Below are 24221 nucleotides of genomic sequence, written 5' to 3'. Positions count from 1 at the left end.
CTCTTCCACCGTAGGTTAGACAAACAGCATGAAGCAAATGGAAACACCAAAATGATACGTGCTTTTATTTACATATATTTCTTTACTCAATTCTTCTGTAGTGCCTGCTTCTTTCCTACCTCAAGCTTGTTTCTTTCTCTAGCCACTATTCTTAATTTCAGAACTTCCTGCCCAAACTAGTCCATATGTCAAGCTATTTCATTATTTTGGAACATCTTTGTACTACAAACTTAAAATGCTTGATGGTATATATAAGAGCATGTATATATAGGGATATGAATTTATAAGTGTATATAGACACACTATATATAATGTTTTTATTATATATTTTTATATATTTATTATAATAAATATAATAGATACATAACAAGATAGGCAAAGCTCCCAGTTTGGGTTGCTCTTCCTCTTTTGGCTTCTTTCTCTAGTGCTTGGGGCTTTCAGCAAACCCCAGCTTTTTTGTTTCACTACTTTTTGGATGCTGAGTCTACACGTTCTGGTTTTATGAGCTAGTACCACCCTCGTGAATACCCATGGCATGTCTGCCTTTTGTTAGTCCTTTTCCGCTGTTGCTCAAGGGCAAGAACTGGCACCACAACAAAGGAGACGACAGTAAGACGCCCTGGGCTGGTATGCACCAGCACTGCCTGACCGGGGCCATGTGCCAGATCATGCCACCACTTCCCAGGCACTGATGCCACCTGGCAAGGCTTCAGGTTTCCTTTCCTGGCAACATGGTACTGCTTATGGCACAGGAGACCCAGGAGGGAATGGCCTTCAAGATCATTCTCGTGAACCAGGTAGAAGAGTGCCACCTACTGAACCCAGAACACAAGCACCTCCACAGGTTTTGAGGTTTTCCCTCGTGGCTGATGGAATACCTAAAGGAATACATTTCACCAGGCTTGTTATGCCAAGTCTCACCTGCACTCTGCCCTACGCTGTGGATAACCTAGTTCCCCTTAAACTTAAATACAAAGTGGATCAGCAAACTGGACACCAAATCATTCTGTGCCAGATGGTCACAAATGTGCTTTAGTACTTTACTCACTTGAGAAAATTCATGAATGTCAAGCCTAAAACAAAAATCCAGGGGCCTTCCCTGGTGGCTCAGTGGTTGAGAATCCACCTGCCAATGCAGGGGACACAGGTTCAAGCCCTGGTCCGGGAAGATCCCACATGCCATGGAGCAACTAAGCCCGTGCACCACAACTACTGAGCCTGTGCTCTAGAGCCCGTGAGTCACAACTACTGAGCCCGCATGCCGCAACTACTGAAGCCCGCACGCCTAGAGCCCGCACGTACTCCGCAATAAGAAGCCACCGCAATGAGAAGCCCGCGCACTGCAACGAAGAGTAGCCCTCGCTCGCCGCAACTAGAGAAAGCCCATACACAGCAGTGAAGACCCAACACAGCCAAAAAAAAAAATCCATAGCAACAAGAATGCGTATACACACGCCTGCCGGAATCATCACTACCCAAAAGAAAGCACGATGACTTCCCCGTTTGCCAAATATGGTAAGTGCAACTCTAGGAGGGCAAGCAAGAACTAGACAAAAAGCAAATCACAAACAAAAGAATGAACTGACAAAGATTTAGAAAGTGCAAGGCATTATGTGAGACCTTATGAGGGATGTAACAGAGCAGAACACAGTCTTCAATCAACAGTAGCTTTCTAAAGAGAAAAGATGCATTCACTCTGTACTCCTACCCCTTGAAACACATGTATGTATACTAGCCCAGTATAAAGTTTCCTCAGTTCAAGAAACAAGGAGCTCTCTCAACTTTGCATTCTCTCTTTGTGAAAACACTTAATCATAACCATTCCTAATGTCTTTTAATTTACCATTTCCTTATACGTAATTCCTGGTCTCATACTGTGGAAGCAGTCTAAATAGTAGTATTGCTCATTTTGAGCCATCAAGAGGAAAGAAAAGTTGGCTTTCAATTGCACACAGGAGGGTCCGAACCCTGAAATCTTGGCTTTTCCCTGGAATTTCCCACACGAAATCAAGAGAGAGAACGTCAGGGAGCTGGTCAGTTGGGCAGGCCAGAGAGTAGCATTTTGCTCAGGATGAGGTAATGTCTACAGTCTCCTACTTTTGCATAGAAAAATGAAATCAGATCCTAAGCAAAGGCACAAATAGTTTTTAACACCTTTCACTTGTTCATATGCTTTTTCTCCTATATTTGGAAGGAGCTTAAATTAGTCAGTCTTGTTCATTTACTTGAGGCTTCCCATGAAAAACATAAGTGGAATGTTTTAATTTTCTAGGAAGTAGACACTAAATTAGACTCTGTGAAAATAAAACAAAATTAAACAACAACCACAAAATTACCAAATTGGGGGAAATAAGCATGTACTACACCAATTTTTTCCTTTCAAAATATACTGAAACTGGAGAAAAGGCATAAACTCTAATCAGAAGCAAAACTAAAGGAATGACCCTGAAATCACTTTTGTTACTATCAGTAGTGATTTTAAATGCTTCTTCCATGAACCTATTACTTCTGTCTGATTACAGAGAACACATTTATTCAACAAATAGGTATTGAGCATCTGTTATATACAAAACACTGTACTGGACATTGGGTCTCTGTGCTTAAGAGTTTAGCTACATTTTGGCAGGGAATATAGGCTGACAATAACACACAGGCTAACATTTCGGTCTGCCCAAATGACATGATGCTGGGGAAGTTATATAATAAAGGAGCTAAATAAGTCAATCTAAATCTATGGCCTTGACTAAGCCTTATTGAGAAAAAGGATAGTGATTTCTCAGCTACTAAGATGCTTATGATGGTCATCACACTACCGTCTAAACCATTAGCCTTCTTCTTAAAAACAGGCAGGAGGGGTCTTCCCTGGTGGCGCAGTGGTTGAGAGTCCGCCTGCCGATGCAGGGGACGCGGGTTCTTGCCCTGGTCCGGGAGGATCCCACGTGCCGCGGAGCGGCTGGGCCCGTGAGCCATGGCCGCTGAGCCTGCGCGTCCGGAGCCTGTGCTCCGCAACAGGAGAGGCCACGACAGTGAGAGGCCCGCGTAAAAAAAAAAAAGTAGCCAGGAGGAATGATTTCCCTCATGTAGTGAGAACTCGGAGGTCCATCGTCTGATTTCCATCCCCTGCCCAAGGGTTGTTATCATTTCTGTCGCTATTATCTGCCTCATTACATTATGCTGCTCCCAGGTGCTTTTCTTCTTTCGGGAAATCAGCTGGTGCCTGGCAAATGTACTAATCAGGTTGACGTGTCACTGTGATGGAAACCGTGACTTGCGGGTTGGGTTTTGCTGCTCATGTTTTCAATGATAGCTCTTCGTTTTAAAGGGCACTGTGCACAACAGAGTGGAGGTCCTATGAGACCAATCTACCAGTCTAGAAAACATGACTTGGAAAGGAAGTAGTAGCATCTTGTATCCACATACCCTTTTTCTCTAAGGAGTGCAGACACATTTGGAGATATTACTCCATCCTCAGAACAGCCATTTTGGGCCTGGCAAAGAGCGCTGTTAATACTCTTGCCTGACTGTATTCTGATAAACCCCAGCTGTGGGCTGCAGGAGGCGTGCAGTATTAGCATAAAGTTCTTTCTGCTGGTGTAGCTCTCTCCTCTCTCAGTTTGAATTGGTAAAGTCTGCTCTATGGTATCATATAAAGTTGTATATAAGCAAATCCCAATTATTATCTACTTTATTATAACTATGCCCTGAATTGGAAATTCGGAGAAAAAAATCCACAGACACATTGTTGGAGGTATGAACATTTTCCATGCAAATGTTAAAGTCAATTCTTGTTTTAATTTTTGATGGTAATCTTCAAATAGATAAGTAAACAGACAGATGTTGAAAGGATCAGAAGACTTTTTTTCTGTAAAGGGTTAGTTAGTAAATATTTTAGCCTTTGTAGGCTATGCAGTCTTTGTTGCAACTGTTTAACTCTGCCATTGCAGCACCAAATCAGCCATAGACAATGGTTGTATTTCGATAAAACTTTATCTACAAAAACAGGCAGTAGACTGGATTTGGCCAAAGCGCTGGATTATCCAGATACAAATGAGTCCTGACAGACAATTTCAGAGTTCACATCTGCAGCAGTGTATATGATTGCACAGGGACATGTAGCACTGCTTTAATTATTGAGAGATTATGAGAAAAGAACATAAGAATGATGCTTTTGGTGAGTAAAGGCTAAATGACATCACGGCATGATTTGTAAGCAAAAGCTTTACAGCATATGGAAGAAAAGTGGTGGAGAATAAGATCATCATGTGGCTCAGGGTAGAACAGGCACAACGACCTCAAGAGAACCTTCATGGAGCTGTCAGCACCACATTCATATTGTAAGGGGCAGCTTCATTTCAGGAAAATAATAATCTTTTATAATAAACTGAAGTTGTCCATTTGAATTTCATTGATTTAATGGTTTGGTCTGCATTTAATTTAAACTTTTTTGGTGTTTTAGATGTGTAAGAGTATAGGAATACAAAATTGTTTGGCAGGATTTATTTATATCTGGAATCCAGCCCCCTGGCCAAATCCAGTCTACCGCCTGTTTTTGTAAATAAGCATACATTTATAGTTTTAAAGATATCATTCTAATACAAATAACTTCAGTCAACCCTGGTGAATCATGAGGGTTTTTTCCCTCTGACAAGAAAAGTAATGCTCAAGTTTGAGCAACACTGCCAAACACAAGCTTTGACATCTGAACTGCAGGACCAAACCATGAATGAGAAAGTATGTCGGCTTGGTGAGGTGGGGGTAGGGAGTGCCACATCGCATCTTGGGAAGCGTAGTTATCATCAGAAGTAAACCAGAAATGGAGGCTGGAGGAGTCCAGCTATCAGTGCCTGCTGAGACTGCAGTGTTTCATTTACTCAATCAATTCAGCGTGTCAGGGAAACAAGCAGGGAGGGTAAAAAAGATGCTGTGTGGGTCCCAGAGAAGCTCACCAGACAATTCATGAGACACCAAAACCTGGATAGAGGAGCTGTGTGCCTCAGTAACCCTTCATCTGTTGAACAGAGAGGGGATTTCAGGCAGCACACAAGTGGACAGTGAATGGAGCTAAGGGAAATCCTCAGACTTTATCCTGTCTGTTAAAACACCAGAGAGGAAAGCCATGAGCATGACAGGAAAAAATACTGCAGGATAAAGGTAAAAGAAAACATTGTTCTAAGGACTCAGAGGAAGAACAAGCCTCGGAAATAAATTTACTACAGAAACCAAAACAAGTTTAGAAAACTGGCACTCCCATTATGATACAAAAAGATATAACTTCTGTGAAAAAATGGTAAAAAGCCATGAGAGGACAACAGGCTGAAACAGTGTAACAGATTGAGATCAAAAGACAACAAAGTAACAAAAAAGATAAGGAAGAATTGCAAGGGTTGTTACAATAACAATCTATAATGGAATTACTAAAGAATAAAATGTCTCCATGGAAACTCAGTGGTATAAAGTGTAAATAAAAAATGAAAAGGCAAGCCATACAGTCGGGGAGAATATATCTGTGACACATATCTGGCAAAAGGCTAGCATCTAGAGTATGTAAAGTATTCTTACAGTCTAACAAAAAAACAACCAAAATACCATATTAAATAAATGGCAAATGACTTGAAGAGACACTTTTCAAAGGCAGACATAAGAACGTACAATAAGGGCATGAAAGTTGCTCACCTTCATTAGTTATCAGAGAAATGCAAATTAAAACCACAAGATAGTATTTCACCCCAGTTGGAGGGCTAAAATTAAAAGGACTGACAACATCACATGTTTCCAAGGATGCAAAGCTACTGGACTCTCATACACTGCTGGTGGAATATAAAATGATTGAATCACTTTGGAAATAGTTTGCCAGATACAAAGTTAACTTCTCTGAGCCAGCAATTCCACTCTTAGGTATTTACCCAAGTGAAATTAAAACCTTTGTCCACAAAAAGGCTTACACATGAATGTTCACAGAATATTTTTTGTAATGCCCCCTGAAAATTCAAATGTCCATCAACAGATGAGTGGATAAACAAACTAGTTTACTCACATAATGGATTACTATTCATCAACTTTTTAAAAAAGAATAAACTATTGACATCCATAACAATATGGGTAAGTCTCATGCTGAGCAAAAGAAGCCAGACACAAAAGAGTACACACGAATGATGCCATTTACATGAATGTTTAGGAGAGGTAAAACTAATCTATAGATATGGAAATCAGATCAGTGGTTGACTGGAGTGGGGTTAGGGAAGACTCACTTAAGGAGGGATGGCAAAGGCACAAGGGAATTTCTAGGGTAATAGAAATGTTCTACATCTTCACAGGGGTGCTGATTAATTACTTAGATGCATTTTTTTGTCGAACACCATTGAACAAGATGAACTGTGTGCGTTTCATTATACATAAATTATACTGTAATTAAGTTGATTAAAAACCAAGGTACCCACAACCAGCTCCATTCTAGAAAGTTTTGAATTACATAAATAATTTTTTTAAATTCTATGAGCCTAGGCAGAATAATCAGGCTACTTTCAAAGAATTTTTTAAAATGATATCAGATTTCTCCTCTGAAATACTAAGTAAGATATGGTAATGAAAACATTTATAGTCGTTTAAGAGGGAAAAGAAGTAAGAATTTAATACCTAGCCAAGGAATGTTCATAAGTAAACACAACAAAAAGCTCACCTAAAAATGGGAGGACTAAGAAAATATACCACATACCCATCCTTCTAGGAAGAAAAAAAAAGTAGTGAAGCCATTTCCCAGCTGACTAGGAGATGACTCAGACTTAAGAGATCAAGAGTAAAGAAAGTCTAAATACTTATTGCAAATATAAAAATATAATTTGAAACTGGATGAAAATGTAAAACAACGATTATAATTCCTAGAAAATAAGATATAATACAAAAACAAAATATAGAGATAGTATGAGTCACAAATCCCAAACTGTATTTATTAAAACTGGAGAATGTGGGTGAGGGAAGTTGACAGAAGTAAATGCCCATTAAATTCTTTATTTGATATAGAATAAAGTCAAGAGCTATTGGTTAACTAAATTGTGAAACATCCATTTATGGAATACTCTATAGTCATAAAAATATTGAGGAAGCTCTTCATGGTCAGATACGAAATTATCTATAAGATAAACTTATTCTAAAGAGGGAAGCACAATACAAAAAAGTGTATAGCATGTTATGATTTGTGCAACAAAAGAGGAAAAAATATACTATACAAAGGAAACTGGTGACCTTGGTTGCCTTGGGGAAGGGTTACTGGGTAGCTGGGAATTAGGAGTAAAAAGGAGACATTGTAAATTTTTTTGTCCTTTGCTCATTTGTAAATGAACCATGTAAATGTGGCTTATTTTTAGAAATGAAATTTTAAAATGTATGATTTGTTTTGTTTTGACTTTCAGAATCAAATAAACATTCATTGAAGACTTTATCACATGTGTAAATCTAGTTTTTTTTATGAAGAAGGCATCACAAATCAGAAAAGATTCAATAAATGATCTTGGATAACTGGTTTCCTATTCGAAGACAAAAATGTTTAGTCCTCATTTCACAACCCTGACCAGAATAAACTACAAACAGATTAAAGAGTGAAATTACAAAAATAAATAAATAAATAAAAATTAAATAAAAATATTAGAACAAAACAGGTGAATCGTAGAGCAAAGAAAGACTTCCCAAGAGAAACCTAACATATTTTATTACATAAAATTTAAAATCTCCTATAGATTAGAAATATTATATAAAATTAAAAGGTATACTAAAAACTGAGAAAAATACTTTTCACAAATATAAGAGATTAATATCTTTATTTTATATATATATATATATATTTTTTTTTTTTTTTTTTTTTTTTGCGGTATGTGGGCCTCTCACCGTTGTGGCCTCTCCCACCGCAGAGCACAGGCTCCGGACGCGCAGGCTCAACAGCCATGGCTCACGGGCCCAGCCGCTCCGCGGCATGTGGGATCTTCCCGGACCGGGGCACGAACCCGGGTACCCTGCATCGGCAGGCAGACTCTCAACCACTGCGCCACCAGGGGAGCCCTATTTTGTACATTTTTTAAACAGGAGAATAGCTTACAGATTTATGTAACGTAAGTCTTATGTGACACGGGAGCCTCCACAGGAAATGAAGGCCCGAAGAAACAGACCTGCATACTTTTCTGCTGGGTTTGATGACGAGTGGACACTCAACTCAGGAACAGCCAGATGGAAGAGATGCACGGGGCAAGGTACGTGAGAAAGAGCACGGAACTTCCATGCCCTCTCCAGGTACACAATTCTCCCCACATCTCCACGTGTTCACTAACCTGGAAGTTCCAGTATCTTTATTTTTTAAAGATCCAATCAAATTAGAAGACAAAACAAACTTTTTGAAACCTCACTAACACCTCGATATAAAAATGAGCAAAGGAAATTAACAAACAGGAAATGAAAACAGTTAAGAAACATATAAGGATGTATGAAACCTCATTGATAATTGTAGTAATCCAAATTAAAGAGAGGCCTTCTCTTGCCTATCAGATGGCTGAAACTCCAAGGGAAAGAAGACCTTCATAAACTACTGATGGATATGTAAATTGGTACAGCCTTTCTGAAAAACAACTTGAGATATGTACCCAGCCTTAAACAGGTTCAAAACTTTCGACTCAATGATTCTAATTTTATACAAACTGTCTCCCCAGGAATTTAATGCAACTTTATTTATAATAAGAAAAAACTTTGGAAACAATAAAAATGTCTAATAATGTGGAAATGTTAAGTAAAATCTGATACATTCATACAATAAAATATTATGCAGACATTAAAATTATCAACTTGGGGCTCTCCCGGTGGCACAGTGGTTGAGAGTCCAAGGAGAAACCATATTTTAAATAAAGAAATATTACAATTACAGAAATTTTACCTGGCATCAACATGCCCAGGATCTCAACTGAAAGTGTTAATTATTGCAATAAGCAAGAAATTCGCAGACAAAACCTTGATGATGCATTAGCACTTGCCTTCCATCTTTCTTATACACCTTTGGTTCAAAACATGGCCAGGGCTTCCCTGGTGGCGCAGTGGTTAGGAATCCGCCTGTCAGTGCAGGGGACACGGGTTTGATCCCTGGTCTGGGAAGATCCCACATGCCGTGGAGCAACTAAGCCAGGGGGCCACAACTACTGAAGCATGCACTCTAGAGCCTGCTTGCCACCACTACTGAGCCCGTGCTCCACAGCTACTGAAGCCGTTGTGCCTAGAGCCCATGCTCTGCAACAAGAGAAGCCACCGCAATGAGAAGCCTGCACACTGCAACGAAGAGTGGTCCCTGCGCACTGCAACTAAAAGAAAGCCCGCGCACAGCAACGAGGACCCAACACAGCCAAAAATAAAATTAATTAAAAAAAAAAAAAAAAACTTCATGGCCAAATAGTATACAGAACAGATGCAATACTAGGATGACTCCAGTGGGCCAGCCCACAGGAGCACTGTCGCTCAGAATAATGAATAACCCTGTACAGGCTCCATGACCAAACCACAGATAACTCTACTATAATGGTGTTTCCATGGCACACTTGCCTGCCCAGAAAGTCTTCAACCAAGAGCACCCACTTATGGCCCACAAACCATCAGCTGAAAGCAGCTGCCTTAATAATCTAGGAATTGATAACTCTGGCATGAAGAACCCCACATGCCATGCCTAGGCTTCCAAGTGCCTCTCCCCATCCCAGGCTGTTTTCTCTGACAGGATGTTTTATAGTATGTTCAGTCCAACCCAGCTAATAAAGGAGCTCTTTTAAAGTGGAGAAAAACACTGTGTGTTGGGTTGCTGGGTCCAGCATGTGTGCAATACATAAAGAAGCACAGAACACATGTACAGTACCTTCCCGAAGCTGTGTTGGCTTGGCAGAATTTTCCCCACTCATTAAAACAACAAAAGATGCAGCTGCTCGAACCGTAGCCTGCCATGTTGACATGGCAACGGGTGGCTCCTGGCATGGAAAAAGGGCCCTGTTGTTTATGGGCGATCCCATAGTATAAACACATGGCCTGCAGAAGAAAGACAAAGAAACAAAGGGGGAGAATCTTTAAAATGAGTTGTCACTTTTCTCACCACCATGGTAGCGAAGGTTAAGTTGAGCTTTCAAAGAGAAAATATCTCAGACTTTGTAGCTGGCTGGTTTCAGAGCATCTTGAACTGAAACTACCAAGGGCTGTGTGAATAGCTGAGTGGTAATTTCTCCCAAATGAATTACTTAAACATGTAAAGAGAGTTTTTTGTTTGTTTGTGTGTTTGTTTTTTAAGGGGAAAAATATTTTTTTGGATAAAGTTTTAAATACTAGTCTGCCAAGTTAAAGTTTACATTAACCTTGCCCCTCCCTTTAGGCCCTTAGGCCTTCGAAAGAAAAAAGTTCTAGAGACATTCTTAAAAAATTGTGGAAAATATTCTGGAAAAGAAAATATGTTTAGCGATCACTGAGATATTAATACTTAGAACAAACAAGCCGGTGGTCTCAAATCCAGTGCTGGCGGACAGATACCCCCAATCTTGGAAACCACCACCTCAAAATGGAACCCTTGTGGGAATCCTTGTGTGGAGGCCAAGAACAGGGGTTGGCATATCAACAGGACTGCAGGTCACAACAACCAGGCTTGTGACGGGAAGGCCAAGTGCAGAGCTGTTACCAAAGCAAGTGTAGGAAACCAACGGCATCACATTAGGGCTCATTCTGCTACAGTTAAAAAACACAAACCCACACATACCAAGAACAATCCCTTCCATGATTAAGTCACAGACAGAAATGGAAAAAAAAATCTATGAGATCAAAGAAATCTATTCTTTTAACACCACAGAGAAGGTACAGACTGACCCTCAGGAAGATGTCTTAGGAAAATGTTTCTACTTTTTGCTTTTCAGGAGTTATGGCAAATATGATATAGTTTTAATCAGCTTGATTTATAGAGTAAATAATAGAGCAGAGCACTACCTCTCTCGCATAAACTGGTTTTCCTTTTTAGTTAACATTGTTATGACTGAACATTTATTGTGTTCTTACAATAAGCAAGAACACACAGAATGATGGCCCCACTCCATCAGTCAGGGTCCAGGAAGGAAAAAGAAACCAGTCTAGGACTTAATAAACAGAGGTAATTTAATATAGGGAATTGGTCATACAAGTAATAGAAGTGCTGAGAAGCCAAACAGGGGAGAGTGAGGCAACTCAGAGATTAGCCACAGTGGTAAGGAGCTGTGACTCTGCAGGTTGGAGGAGGTACTGTTACTGGGTGTTACAGGGTCATTTGACAGAAGCCAGAGTCACAGTGGGGAATGTCCAATGGGTGCTGGGACCAGGGAGACTCAGTCATTGATGGAGATGCCAAAAGAAGCAGAAAGAGGGGAGGAAATACCTTGTTTCTCGCCAACTCTCAAATGTTCCATCAATGCCCCGCATTGGCCAAACCTGACAGGAAGCCAGAAGACGAGGCAGCCTGAGAAATGAGGTTCCTTGTCATTCAGAGATCATAATAAGAGCAGAAAATGGACCTTAGAGCAAACAGGCAGTCTACCTCCTAGAAGTGTATATGCTGTGATAACTCATAGAATTGACATGAGGCAGAGAAAGAAGATTAGAAATTCAGAAGACTTTAGTCCTGGCTGGGTTACCAACTCATTAAATGGCTATGGAAAAGTCCCTTGACCTCTCTGAGTCATATGCAAAATGGGGATGGGGGCAGGTATGTGACTTCTATTGTCTGTTCTGGTCCATAAACCTATGATGATGTCCCAGAAACATAGATACAAGAACAAAGGCAAATTTTCATGGAAGGCCCAGAATCCCCCATCGATTTCAGTGAGTGCTGAGCTCCCACCCTGGTCCCCTTGGATCCCTGGTTAATTGACTTAGCCTTAGTTAACTGCCCAACTTCAGGTTGTTTGAGAACCTAATGACAAAGTTGCCTAAAGCCACCTCCTCCTAGGCGGGGCTGCTGGTTGTGGTTGCCTGGGGTGGGGGGGGGAATGCTTTAGCAGCTCAAGTTCTGAAAATTCCACCTGTTTTTCCCCAAAAGCCCCATCTTAGGGAAGGATCCCAAGAGGAAACGTATGGTCAGTGGAAAGGGAGTATATTGCCACTGGCCAAATGGCAGGTATAACTCCTCTTCCTCTGACCATGGCAGCCATTGAGAATCAAGGCTTTCTTTCTCACTGAAGCAGAATGGATCCCACAATTTTGCTCAGCTCATGAGCTTTAGGAATCCACTTCCAATCTAAGTAGACTTGTGGAGATAAACCTATTTGTGATGCTCACAGGAAGTGGGAGGCCCTTGCCTAGAGATCGCCTAAGACTTTCTCTGCCTTGTGCACAGGGGAAGCTGACCCCATATTATGGTCCTAAGTCCTAGGGTATTTAGGCCAAGTCTGAAAGTATCTGTGCTCTCTTGCCTTTGCACGCAGCACCTCATTTCCCTCGGGTGACTCTGGTGCTACAGGTCTTCCCTTCCCTGCACAGGGAGCAAATCCTCCCCCAAAAGACTGGCTTGCCCAGATGTTTGCTCTCCTTCTCCCGATAAGCTTGGGTTGGAGGTCATGCTGGTATATTATTATGCATTCCACCTGTGCCCTTAGGTATGTGGTCTCCAAGGCTTCCTCCATCAGCCTCCCTACCTCTTTCCAGAAGAAACAATCAGATTTGAGATGAGGTCATATGTGAGAAACACTGCAGAGGAAGAATCAGAAGGACATAATGATTTGCTGCAGGAAAAGGAACAGAGGCCTCTCTGAGGTAACCAACTTTCAAGATGGACCCCAATGACCCCTGTCCCTGGTATTCACACCCCTGTGTAGCCCCCTCCCACATTGTATCAGGTTGGCCTGTGTGACCGATGGCTATGGCAGAAGTGATGTCACTTGTGAGATCAGATTATTTAAAAATCTGTGACTTTTGTTTTAGGGGTTTTCCTCTGTGTCTCCTCACTTCCTCAGGACAGGGCAGGGGGGGCCATGTCATGAGGACACTCAGGCAGTCTATGGAGGAGCCCACGTAGTAGGAACGAAGGCCTCTAGCCCACAGTCAGTGAGGATCTGAGGCCTGTCAACAACCTTGCATGTGAGTTTGGAAGAGGATCTTCCAGCTCCAGCCAAGCCTTGAGATGTCTGTGGCCCCGGCAGACAGCTGACTGCTACACTGTAAGAGATCCTGGGCCAGAACAACCCAGTTAAGCTGCTCCTGGATTTCTGACTCTCAGAAACTGTGTTTAAGTTTTGTTCTTTTAAGCTGTTTAGTTTTGAGGTAATTTGTTATGCAGCAATAGATAACAGAATTTTCTCAGGTTTCTGCCTCAAGGGAGAAGATGGATCATGAAGCTATTAAACAAGAGAAGAAACTAAGGGTACCAAGCAGGTCACAGGAAGGGACAAGGGAGAAGGAGAGTTCCTACCTGTTTAATTTGCATAGAAAGGGCTTTACATACCATATGGCAAAGGACACTTGTACGGACACAGAGACCTCAATTTCCTAACCCCAAACAGTATAGTGTCCAACAATGGGACTGAGTGTCTGAAATTAGATCTATCTCAGAAATTTAGAAATGATGATGTTATGAAGTAGTAAGTTACTGAGGCTGCAGGCAGATCTGAGTCTGGGTATCGTACACAAATAGGGAGGTGGGGAGGGAATCCTTCCATTGACTGGATTTAAAAAAGCATGTTATCACCATCATTTCCTCCCCAGTTCTCTATTATTTCCCCCTCTAAACAGCCTAGTTCTAGATATTTTGTTCTAGAGTTTTGTCCTGATCCCCTGCCATCCTCTTGAAGGCTCATTTTGCATTGGCGCCTGAAGTTTCCCACCAAGGGGATTAGATGCCTGGCCAGATCCCAGGAAGCTCTCATCTCCAATCCTCCCACTGTCCCCACAAGTCTCTTTCTCTCCCCTCTTTATATGGCTGGGGCATCCTTTCTGCCAAAGTTTTCTTTCTAGCTTTCCACTTGGTCTCTAGAGCTATAACTCTGAAAGTATAGATCCATTCATCTGTCTAAAAGCCACACCCATAAATATACCCTTGTCTGATATGACTGAATCACTTTCTTATTGGAATGTTTTCAGAAATAGGAAAACAATCCTAGGCAAAATTTCTTGAAAATGTAGATTCCCTTCATGTTCCCAGTCTACTCCCTTCTTGGCCTTTTCTTCTTTCTCAGCTGCAGCTTCACTCCTCTCTCCTCAACACACTCAAACAGAGTGCCAGTGACTTCATAACCGATGGCTTTTTCAGCTTTCACAATCTGATATTCTTATGCATGTCATACGTCATGGTGCAAATGTCTAAAACAATCTAAAGTTAAGTAACTACATTTTAACAGGGATGAAACCTTTAATCCCCGGATAAAGGTCTAGTGGTGGAATTTTGGGCATCCGACAGAAAGTGGAGAACTGGTCGACATAAGGTCTTCATGGAGTTAAACCCTCCTGAAAATCATACTCTCTACGTGGTGACTCCTACCACACACACATTCCCCACCCCTCCCTCCCGCCGCCCCTGTGTCCCAAGAGGGGAGGAAAATCTATGTGCATTTATAAACATGCTCTGCAGTTATCTGGGTATGTAATCACCGAAGGAAATGCAGCTGTGTTTATTCAACATGCACAGCCTTACACCTCGGCCATGTTGCTAAAATGCTTATGGGATAGATGTTTAGGCGCCAGCCTGCAATTCTGATGTTTATAACTTCATTATTTCCCAACTGAACAATTTCTTCCAACATGAAAAGGAAAACTCTCTTTCACCAGGGCTCGTTCTACATGCCCTGGGATACCCACCCGCATGGAAGACCCCCCTGGAGAGCCCAGACTAACTGCACAGGAGTTGTGGGAATGGGAGGAGGCCACTGAAAATCAGAAAGAAAACAGGGTAAGATGGGGGTCACAGGCAGGCCCGTGGCTTGTTGCGTTGAAAGAACTTCTAAATTGAGGAAGAACCTGTCAGAGTTACAATTACTTCAGCTTCTTGTGTGTATGCGGAATAGTCAAATGAGGATAAGATACACTATGCTGCTATGGTCTGAATGTGTCCGTCCAAATTCATATGGGAAATCTTAATGCCCAAAGTGATGGTATTAGGAGGTGGGGTCTTTGGGAGGTGCTTAGGTCATAAGGGCACAACCCTCATGAATGAGATTAATGCCTTTATAAGAGGCCAGACCGAGCTTCCTAGCCCCTTCCACCATGTGAGGCCGCAGCCAGAAGTCGGCAGTCTGCAACACAAAAGAGGGCCTTAACCAGGACCTAACCATGCTGGCATCCTGATTTCCAACTTCTAGCCTCCGGAACTGTGAGAAATAATTTTCTCTTGTTTATAAACCATTCGCTCTGCAGTATTTTGTTGTAGCAGCCCAAATCGACTAAGACATCAACTAAACTAACATGTTTGCTTGTCTTTTTGGGAGGAGCCATCTTTAAAGCCATCTATAAAACTTGTAGGGAATAGATTCAAACCATATATTTTCTTTATTTTCAGTTTACTATATGCATGTCTTTTTGCGGTCGGAGTGAAAGGGGGTTATTTTTAGTTTAAAAAAATGTTTCAAGTTTCACCACTTTCCATAAAAATCACCTATTTTCAGAGACTTGATTATCACAGATCAACAACTGGGGAGAGGGCTGCTTCAACAGACTCGGGTAGGAGGTGATGAGCCCCCTGTTGCTGTGGGTGTGGCTTGATGGGATGTTTTCCCACACTGATCTGGTCACTGGAAGCCAGGGGACCACAGATGTGACAGCTCAGTGGGTCAGATTCTTTTATAAACTCCCCAGAGTTACAAAGTCTTCAGGCCTCCTCTAATTCCTTTCCGTCTGTACTCCTTCCTGCACCCGATCTTTTTTATGGCTCCATGTTCTCATTAAACCTAAGTTACAATTTCCATTGTAGGTAAGAAACCCTCTTGCTTTCTTGTTACACAAAAACCAAGAGCAGACTACTAAAACAGGAAGTGTCAACCACAACTCTCTCTCGCCCCTACACACACACACACACACACACACACACACATTCTCACACACACCCCTTCTTTATTATCATTCTTCTTCATGGCACAGTCACCAAAACTGTGACTCACCAATCATAATAAACATATATGGCAAGTTCAAGGAGAATGCTGCTTTGACTTGGATAGATTTTGTGTATGGTCAAAATGGACTGGACTGAAAGTGGCTTTGAGTCAGAAAGTCACCTCTCCTTTAACAGAGGTGTTTTGGGTGCAAAATAAGCAAGCTGTTTGTACAGGCAAAGATAGTATTTTTCATCTGGAAGTCCCTTGTGAGTGTAGGATTTCATGTATGGAAAACATTTGGAGGTCCTCTCACGGAGTTTTCTCATTTTACACACGAGGAAATTAAGCTCCAGAGATGTAAAATGACTTATCTGAAGTCACATAGCTAGTTGGCAGCCCAGCTCTGAGTACTCAGTTCTCTTGGCTCTCACTTTTTAGATTCTTTTCAACACTCCAGGCTTTTGGTTATAGGTCATTTTGATTTGTTATCTTCTGTTGATGTTTGGTGATTCATGGTTTTTTGTTGTTGTTGTTTGGTTGGTCATTTTTGTTACTTGTTTAAATTAAGACAGTCCATCATTGCCTTTTCTCGCAAGACTCAACTGGGATACTGAGAAACAGAGATCCATCTAGACAGTGCAGCAAGGGGATAAGGAGGCTGAAAAGGAACACTTCCAAACATTTTCATGTTTGGGATTATCAATTCCTCCTTTGCAGTTATACTATGATATTATAGAATTAATGGGTATTTCCCCTCCAGTTCTCATGAATTTTACATTGGTTTCTTGATGCAAGTAGGGGGGAAAAAAGGTATTAATTACAGAAATGTTCATTTTAGACCTGAAATCTCTTCTAAAATATCTTCTGCTCATTCTTTTAATTTTAAAACTTAATAGTAAGATACAAAACAATGAAACTATTTTCGTGTTTGTGTGTGTGTATGTGTGGTGGGGGGACATGTTTTAACATCTGGTTTCGATATCAAACTAAAAATACTCCAAAGGTCTACATCGTCCTTGGTCCAACAGCTGAACAATAAATATAATTTAAAAAAATCATTCCCTCCTTAGTATTTTGCCAACATCATTCTGGCTTTATCTAAAACAAAGAAACATCATACTGATCTAGGAAATTTTAAATTTTAATATCACTTTAAGTTATAATGTATTTTCCTAGTCAGCTACCTTTAACAATGACCCAAATAATTATAGTTTTTAAAATAAATTTCCTATGTTTAACTGAATTTCCCCTCCATTCAACTCATGTTCAGTGATGTCATCAGCTTAAGCAAGATCTCCTAGACCACTTGGCTGGTTCCACAACTATTATAATGATCCAAAGGGAAAAAGGAATGGGTTAACAGAAAAAAATGCTTTGGTTTTAAATAACATTTTATTCACTGGAATGGAAAAAAGGCAGGAAAATGCAGAAAGTACATAAACTTTGAATAAAGATTTCCATTTTTTTAAAGATTTTTTTTCTTAAGTATGTTGAGGCTCTGGAATCAAAAAGATATTAAGGCCTCTTCCTGTCTAGCTTAGCAAGTACACCATTACACATTCTTGACTGTTCCAGGTCTCATCAAAATATTTTCAAAGGGCACACATACTCACACACCACAAAAAAGTAAACATTGTTTCCAAGAAGCATGTATCATATTGTTAAGTATGTGGTTATTTCATCAGTCAGTTTTAAAGGTCACCTAAAATCCAGTATCTGAATGCTGGAGGCAAGAAAGAGCACTTAGGTTCAAGAGAAGCCAGAACCCCACAATGGCTAAAACAACGTAAGAAAATGTAGTTTTGTTTGTTTTGCGGTACGCGGGCCTCTCACTGTTGTGGCCTGTCCCGTTGTGGAGCACAGGCTCCAGACGCGCAGGCTCAGCGGCCATGGCTCACGGGCCCAGCCGCTCCGCGGCATGTGGGATCTTCCCGGACCGGGGCACGAACCCGTGTCCCCTGCATCGGCAGGCGGACTCTCAACCACTGCGCCACCAGGGAAGCCCAGAAAATGTAAAAACAAAGTAAGAAAATGTAGTTTTTATATTTCCAGCTATTTCATTTTAGAACTAGAATAACAATGAGGAAGAAGAAATGATTAACAATGATTTAAAGAAATACTCTTTTATAGCTGCAAATACATTTTCAGTTCTTGTCCAGAGAACACTGCTACTTGGTAAAAGTGGGATGAGAGCTCTTATGAAAGAGGAATTTCAGGATGGAAAGATGATGATTTTTTTTCAAATTTGAAGTTTATTCTTTAATGAGTTTTTTATTTGATCAGTTTTAGATTTATTTTTAAAAGTACAAAGATAAAACACAGTCCCCATATATCCCATACCCAGTTTGCCCTACAACTTACATTAGTATATTTGTCACAGTTGACACATTATTATTAACTAAAGTCCAGACATTAACTAAACTACTCAGATTTCATTAGTTTTCCTCTAAAGTCCCTTTTCTATACCAGGTTACTACATTAATTTTAATCATCATCCTTAGGCTTCTCTTGACTGTGACAGTTTCTGAAGACTTTATTTATGTTGGCCTTGAGAGTTTTGAGGAGTACTGGTCAGGTATTTTGTTGAAAGTCTGATTTATCTCATGTTTTTCTCTTGGTTAGACTGGGGTTATGGGTTTTGGGGAAGAAGGTCACAAAGATGCCATTTGCATCACACCATACCAAGGGTGCATACTATCAATGTGACTCATCACTGTTGATGTTAACTTTGATCTCCTTGCCGAGGTCACGTTTGTCAGATTTCTCCAATGGAAATTTACTTTTTCCCCCTTTCCACACTGTCATCTTTGGAAGGAAGTCACTATGAATAGCTCACACTTAAGGAGTGAGGAGTTATGCTCTACCACGATAAGGGCAGAGTATCTATATAACTTGGACTTCTTTTGCACCATGGATTTGGCTATTCTCCTCCATTTGTTTATTTAAGTCAATCACTGTTTTATATTAGTATGGACTCATGGTTATTTATTTTATACTTTGGGTTATCATCCAAAACTAGTTTTTGTTTTGTTTTGTTACTTTTTTTAAACATCTTTATTGGAGCATAATTGCTTTACAATGGTGTGTTACTTTCTGCTCTATTAAAACTATTTTATTTTGTTGCTCAGTTTGAGTCATTAGGAGTTCTTTCAGATGGCTCCTTGGACTTTGACAGACACACGTAATTCTGGGTTCTTGTTGCTGCTCTTTGAGCATTTCCTTATTTTCTGGCACTATAGATGCTCCAGCTTCATCTTGCATGTTGCCTGCCCCAGTCCCAGCCGTTTCTCCAAGAAGCCCTGGTTCCTTTACTGGAGAATATATTAGAAGCCAAGATCCAGGCGCTAGGGTACACTCACTGCTTCTAAACCCACTCAGCTGACAAACAAGGAAATATATGTGTGTATGCTATCACTTGCGAACAACCATATCTATAATTATTTCTATATGCAACCATCTGTATCTATAGTATGCTAAACATGAGTTCATAGTGATGTCTCCAATTCTAATCCATTTCCACATGGATCATTCTAGCCTCCTCCCCTTGCTCATCTGTAATCTCCCACTTCAGCAGTGAGAAACCTGGCTCCCATCACTTGCACCCATTTACTAAATTGCTCAATTCCAGGATATATATACAGTGGTACCAGTATTGTTAACCTGTACCCCTATGGGAAACAACTCTATCAACTACAGTACAGTATTTATGTACAGTTCCTTTTGCCTTTAGCCTTACAGATTCAACTCATTTCCGAAGTTACTTAGGTCAGTATCTTTTTCCTCTACTCCCTTCAGTGAGGTTGTTTCATACATTTTTAATATAGCTAGATTGTTCTGTCACATTTTACATTTCATCCTAGGATCCTCTGACCTCTTGATTATTTATTTACATATTATCAAACAAAATAACAAGTTTTATTCTCAACAAAGGGTAGGATAAGAGTGGGAAGGGGAGAAGCCACTGATGGAACTTGAAAGGAAAAGTACCAGTTTAGAGCTTTTCTTAAGTTTCTGTCTAGTATCTACTTAAAAATAGAAGTTTATTGAAAGCTAATATAATTTGTTTTTTTAAAGGTATTGAAATCTTTGCATACAATAAAGGACATGGTAAAAATCAAAAGTAAGAAACATAGCTCCCTTTCACAATTAACACATGGATTTTTGTAGGAGCTTTCAGTAACTTTATTCAATTTTCCTATTTGTAAAATGGGAATAAAAAGTTTCTCATCCAGACTAAGAATTTATAGTAGGCATATGGATAGTATTCTGCCATTCAAGGGTAAAAATGTAACCACTACTTTAGTTTAATAAATGTAGACTCTATGCCTTGAAGGAAGTAAGCTCTACCCAGTTATATTTTTCACACAATTGTGAAATTTTACATTTTCACACAATTATATTCATAAAGCATTGTAACCGTGATGATTACTATTTGCTCATATCACTAAGCAATTATTTCTGTCTAGTAACCTGGGATCCTTGGGCATTTTAAGTCCTTACAGTATCCAAACAGTTACCAGTATATATCTAGATTTATTCTTAAGCATGTGGGAAAATTTATATAGAGAGATTTGGTGGTCATTCATGGAAGATTATCTTGACTATAATAAAATTCCCCAAAAAAAAAGAAAAGAAAAAGGAGAAAAAAAATCTTTGAGGATTAAAAAAATTTTTTATCCCTGTAAGACTGCATAAATGCCATTTATTTACTAACATATAATCACAAACTTCCAAAAATACACCTTAAACTCCTGCTGTGATCATGTGTTTTACTGAATTTTCAGAAAAGGAGACATCAAGAGTAAATTCAAGTCAACCTTTCAGGAGCAAAATGTGCCCACGGACCTTCTGAGTTTCTTTAAGGAAACCAGCATTTATCAATAACTCATTCCTACTCAACACTTTACATGCAGTGTAATTCACAAGTCTAATCTCTTTCTTTGTAGTAAGCACTAAGAAGAAAGCCATGTTTGAGGCCATTACTGAGAATTTCTTCTAAATACTGTCGATAGTTTCTTCTTCCCCGTTATTCTAATTCAAAAATGAAATATCTGAGAGTATAAAATCTAGAATTTCCTAGTTAAATATTCAGAGACAGTATATTGTCAAATCTTACTGAAAAGCCCATCTTCAATAATTTCAAAAAAATCTGAAGATACAGTAGGAACACCTATTTCTTTCCCTCGCAGACTCCCAAGAATATCAAACAAGTTATTCTATAGATAAGTCACTACGCTTTTGTACTGATGTAAATGTGCACCACCCCTGCACTATCCCAAAGGCCACCTCAGACTCCAGCAGAAATGACAGGAAGCAAACTCATTCTGAGCAGGGAGGGAGACCAGAGCAGGAGGTAAGATTAGAGGCAAAGAACGGGATAATGAGAGCTCAAAGTCAAAGTGATGGCTTTCAAAATATGATCTAGAAGGTTTTTTGGGGGGTGAGTTGGGGGAGAGATGTAAGCAATTTACCGAGACCACTGCCTCCATTAAGGGAGTCCAACGCTATAAAAGAAGACGCTGAAAACAAGCTCACAGAGATGAACGCTCCTCCAACCAAGATCTGCTATAATTATTGTATTGCTTTGCAGTACATTAGCACAAAGAAATAGGTAGAATAATGAGGAATCAATAAAGTTTGATTTGAAAATTCTCAAATTCTAAAAACCCTGAACAACTGTTAGAGGACAGGCAAGAAGAAAAGAACAAATGACTGCCTAAATACCCACCCACTGAACATCGATGCCTCATCAATTCCTTCTCCCCACACAAAAAATCAGCAGTCTCCTTGGTGTCAGATACCCAGAATCATGGCCAAAGAGGCAAGTGTGGACTCAGCAGGACTGACTGTCACCCTCAGAACCAAATCCTTCCAGTGTTTGAGGGTTCATATTACATAATAACTGACAAAGTCCAGGGAGGCATTGCTGCCAAGAGACAGGTACAGTAAGAAAGCCACAAAGCGGAGCTGGCTTTATTTGGAAGCACTTTGCCAGGCTTCACACCAACCCAACTTGGCAGCCATGTAATCCCTCAGGGGGAATATGAAGGAACTTTGAGAAAGTATTTGCTCAAAGATACATATCGTTTCCATCTACAGTACTGGAAGCTGCCAGCAGAGATCTCAACAGAGAGCTAGGCTCGGCATTTAACCATTAAACCTGACTTTCAGTCTCCTAACTCAGAAATACGGGGGCTTAATAAAGTAATCTTTTCATCCTGACTTAAGGGAAGTAATCCTATTAAGAGTTCAGCATGCCTGGGAATTTACCTGCTTCACTGTGGGTCGAAGGATTTAAGGTTAGATGGGTAATGCCACAATAAAGAGAAGTGTCTTTACACACCTCCCAGTGTGTAAGATTAATGGGCAGGGGACTGCAGAGTGCCCAGATAACCTACCTGCCACTCTGGTCTGAGGTCCACGTAACTGATCGCCCCTGGGGTTTGGTTGTGTACTGTATCCTTATGGCATGAGGAAAGTCAGTAGCTGTCTGAACCCCTGTCTTCCTGATCTGTAAGCTCCAAGTGTCAATGTCAAACAGGAGTTCCCCACAACCAGGAGCCTGGCTGCAGCGAGCATAATAGTCTAACTGCTCCCTCCAACGATCTGCAGGCAGAGCCACGAGTTCACATACAATCTGATTCCTGAGCTTGGGAGACCTTGTAAATTTTTCAATACCTGGCACAGCAGCAACATCCACCTCCTCAACCTTTAACACAGATAAATCACAGCAGTCCAACACTAGCAAAAAATCCTCACTCCCATGATTCCCTGCGTCACAGCAGTACTTTGAGCTAGAAATCCCAGAAGCCTGTTCCTGGTTGTCATGGTTACCATCTTTACCAGACGTATCTTTTTCACCTTTACCACAGATTACAAAATCATTATATCCCATTTTAGATGAGACGGTCCTTGTATTTGTTACAGGAATATGGCAGGGTTCAGGCGTCCTAAATTTGCAGGCTTTGTTTGACTCTGATGGGTAGGTTTCCTCGGTGGAACTACTCTGTTTCTTGAATTTATTTCCAGACTCGAAGAAAAGCACTATGGTGCCCTCAATGATTTGACTTTCGAAATCCACATCTAAATCCAGTACATAGTGCTTCACAAGTATGTGGCTGGTGTTGGCCATGAGAGGCAGGTCATCTCGGGAAGGATCCAGCTTTATGTCCATGGTATAGGTGTTGTTCGAGAACTTTGTTTAAATCTCAGAAGGGGCTTCCTGTCAGTCCCAATCTTCCAGAGTCATAAATGGCTGCTTACCAAAAAACACCCGATGTCACAAATTAGGGTTCCACAACTTTCAGTCCCCTGGTAAAGAAGAAAAACACAATCACACAAAATTCCAAACAAGACCCTTTGCTCCTGCAACTGCTGCTTCTGCAAGTTGACTACCTCCTTAAATAATTCCCCAATGTAGCAGAAGCTCATGGCTAGAAGGCAGACTAATCTTTTTGACTGACATCAAAGAAAATTACATTATGGGTTTCTAAAAATATTTCAATTATCAATGGAATGAAAGGGGCCTCCACAAAACCAGAAGAATCATGTTCCTAACTAGAACAGTCCTTGTTCCAGAAAACAGCAATTGTTAGGCAAAAGTGTAACATCACTGTACCTCTTGTTTTAAAAGATATTAAATGTATCGTTTCTAATTTTGTGCGCCAAAAGAGAAGGGATTGTTTCTCTACTGTGATTCTAAGTAACAAATGTGAATGAAGGCTAAATGGTCTCATATGTTTTATTCTTTGAGAGTAATCATTTAATACATACAATGTAACTCCAGGGATTATTGTACTTTTCACATTAGGACTGCTCTCATATCAGCACTTCCAGTAAATTACAGGAAAATGAGCCAATTTACCAAGAGTGCATTCTAAGTATTCCTTTGAGATTGTTCATGGAGATTTTTCAAATTTATAGTTAAATACTCAAGGTATATCATTACATCTTAATAGCTGAAAGCCCATTAACATTCTGGATAATAGCCTTCTTGTGGCAAACGAAAAGGTCTTCTCATCTGAAAAAAAAAAAAAAGGTATGCAAATGCCTATAAAAGGAAGGAGAGAAATTAAAACGTGGAAACAGATGTTGTAATAAAATGCCCAAGTTCTTCATAAAAGTTCTGATCAAAATGTAGTCCTATTTTATAACAGCAATCCAGCTAAAAGAAAAATTATTTGA

General features: G+C 40.3%; 1 protein-coding gene across 2 annotated transcripts in view; it reads right to left on the bottom strand.

The window, feature by feature from the left end:
- The window catches only part of AOPEP (aminopeptidase O (putative)), a 359340-nt gene that overhangs the window by 280064 nt on the left and 55055 nt on the right, over positions 1 to 24221 (bottom strand). For both annotated transcript variants that reach the window (XR_009564370.2, XM_030832878.3), the window contains exons 2-3: positions 22436 to 23348; positions 9872 to 10038 (exon numbers count right to left, since the gene is read on the bottom strand). Coding sequence is in view for 1 of the 2 variants with exons in the window: in XM_030832878.3 (XP_030688738.2) it covers positions 9872 to 10038; positions 22436 to 23211 (943 nt within the window). In the remaining variant the exon portion in view is untranslated. The remainder of the gene's footprint in view (positions 1 to 9871; positions 10039 to 22435; positions 23349 to 24221) is intronic.

Source organism: Globicephala melas, chromosome 6 (genome assembly GCF_963455315.2).
Source record: "Globicephala melas chromosome 6, mGloMel1.2, whole genome shotgun sequence".
Classification (NCBI taxonomy): domain Eukaryota; kingdom Metazoa; phylum Chordata; class Mammalia; order Artiodactyla; family Delphinidae; genus Globicephala; species Globicephala melas.
This window is presented reverse-complemented; position numbering and strand designations above follow the sequence as displayed.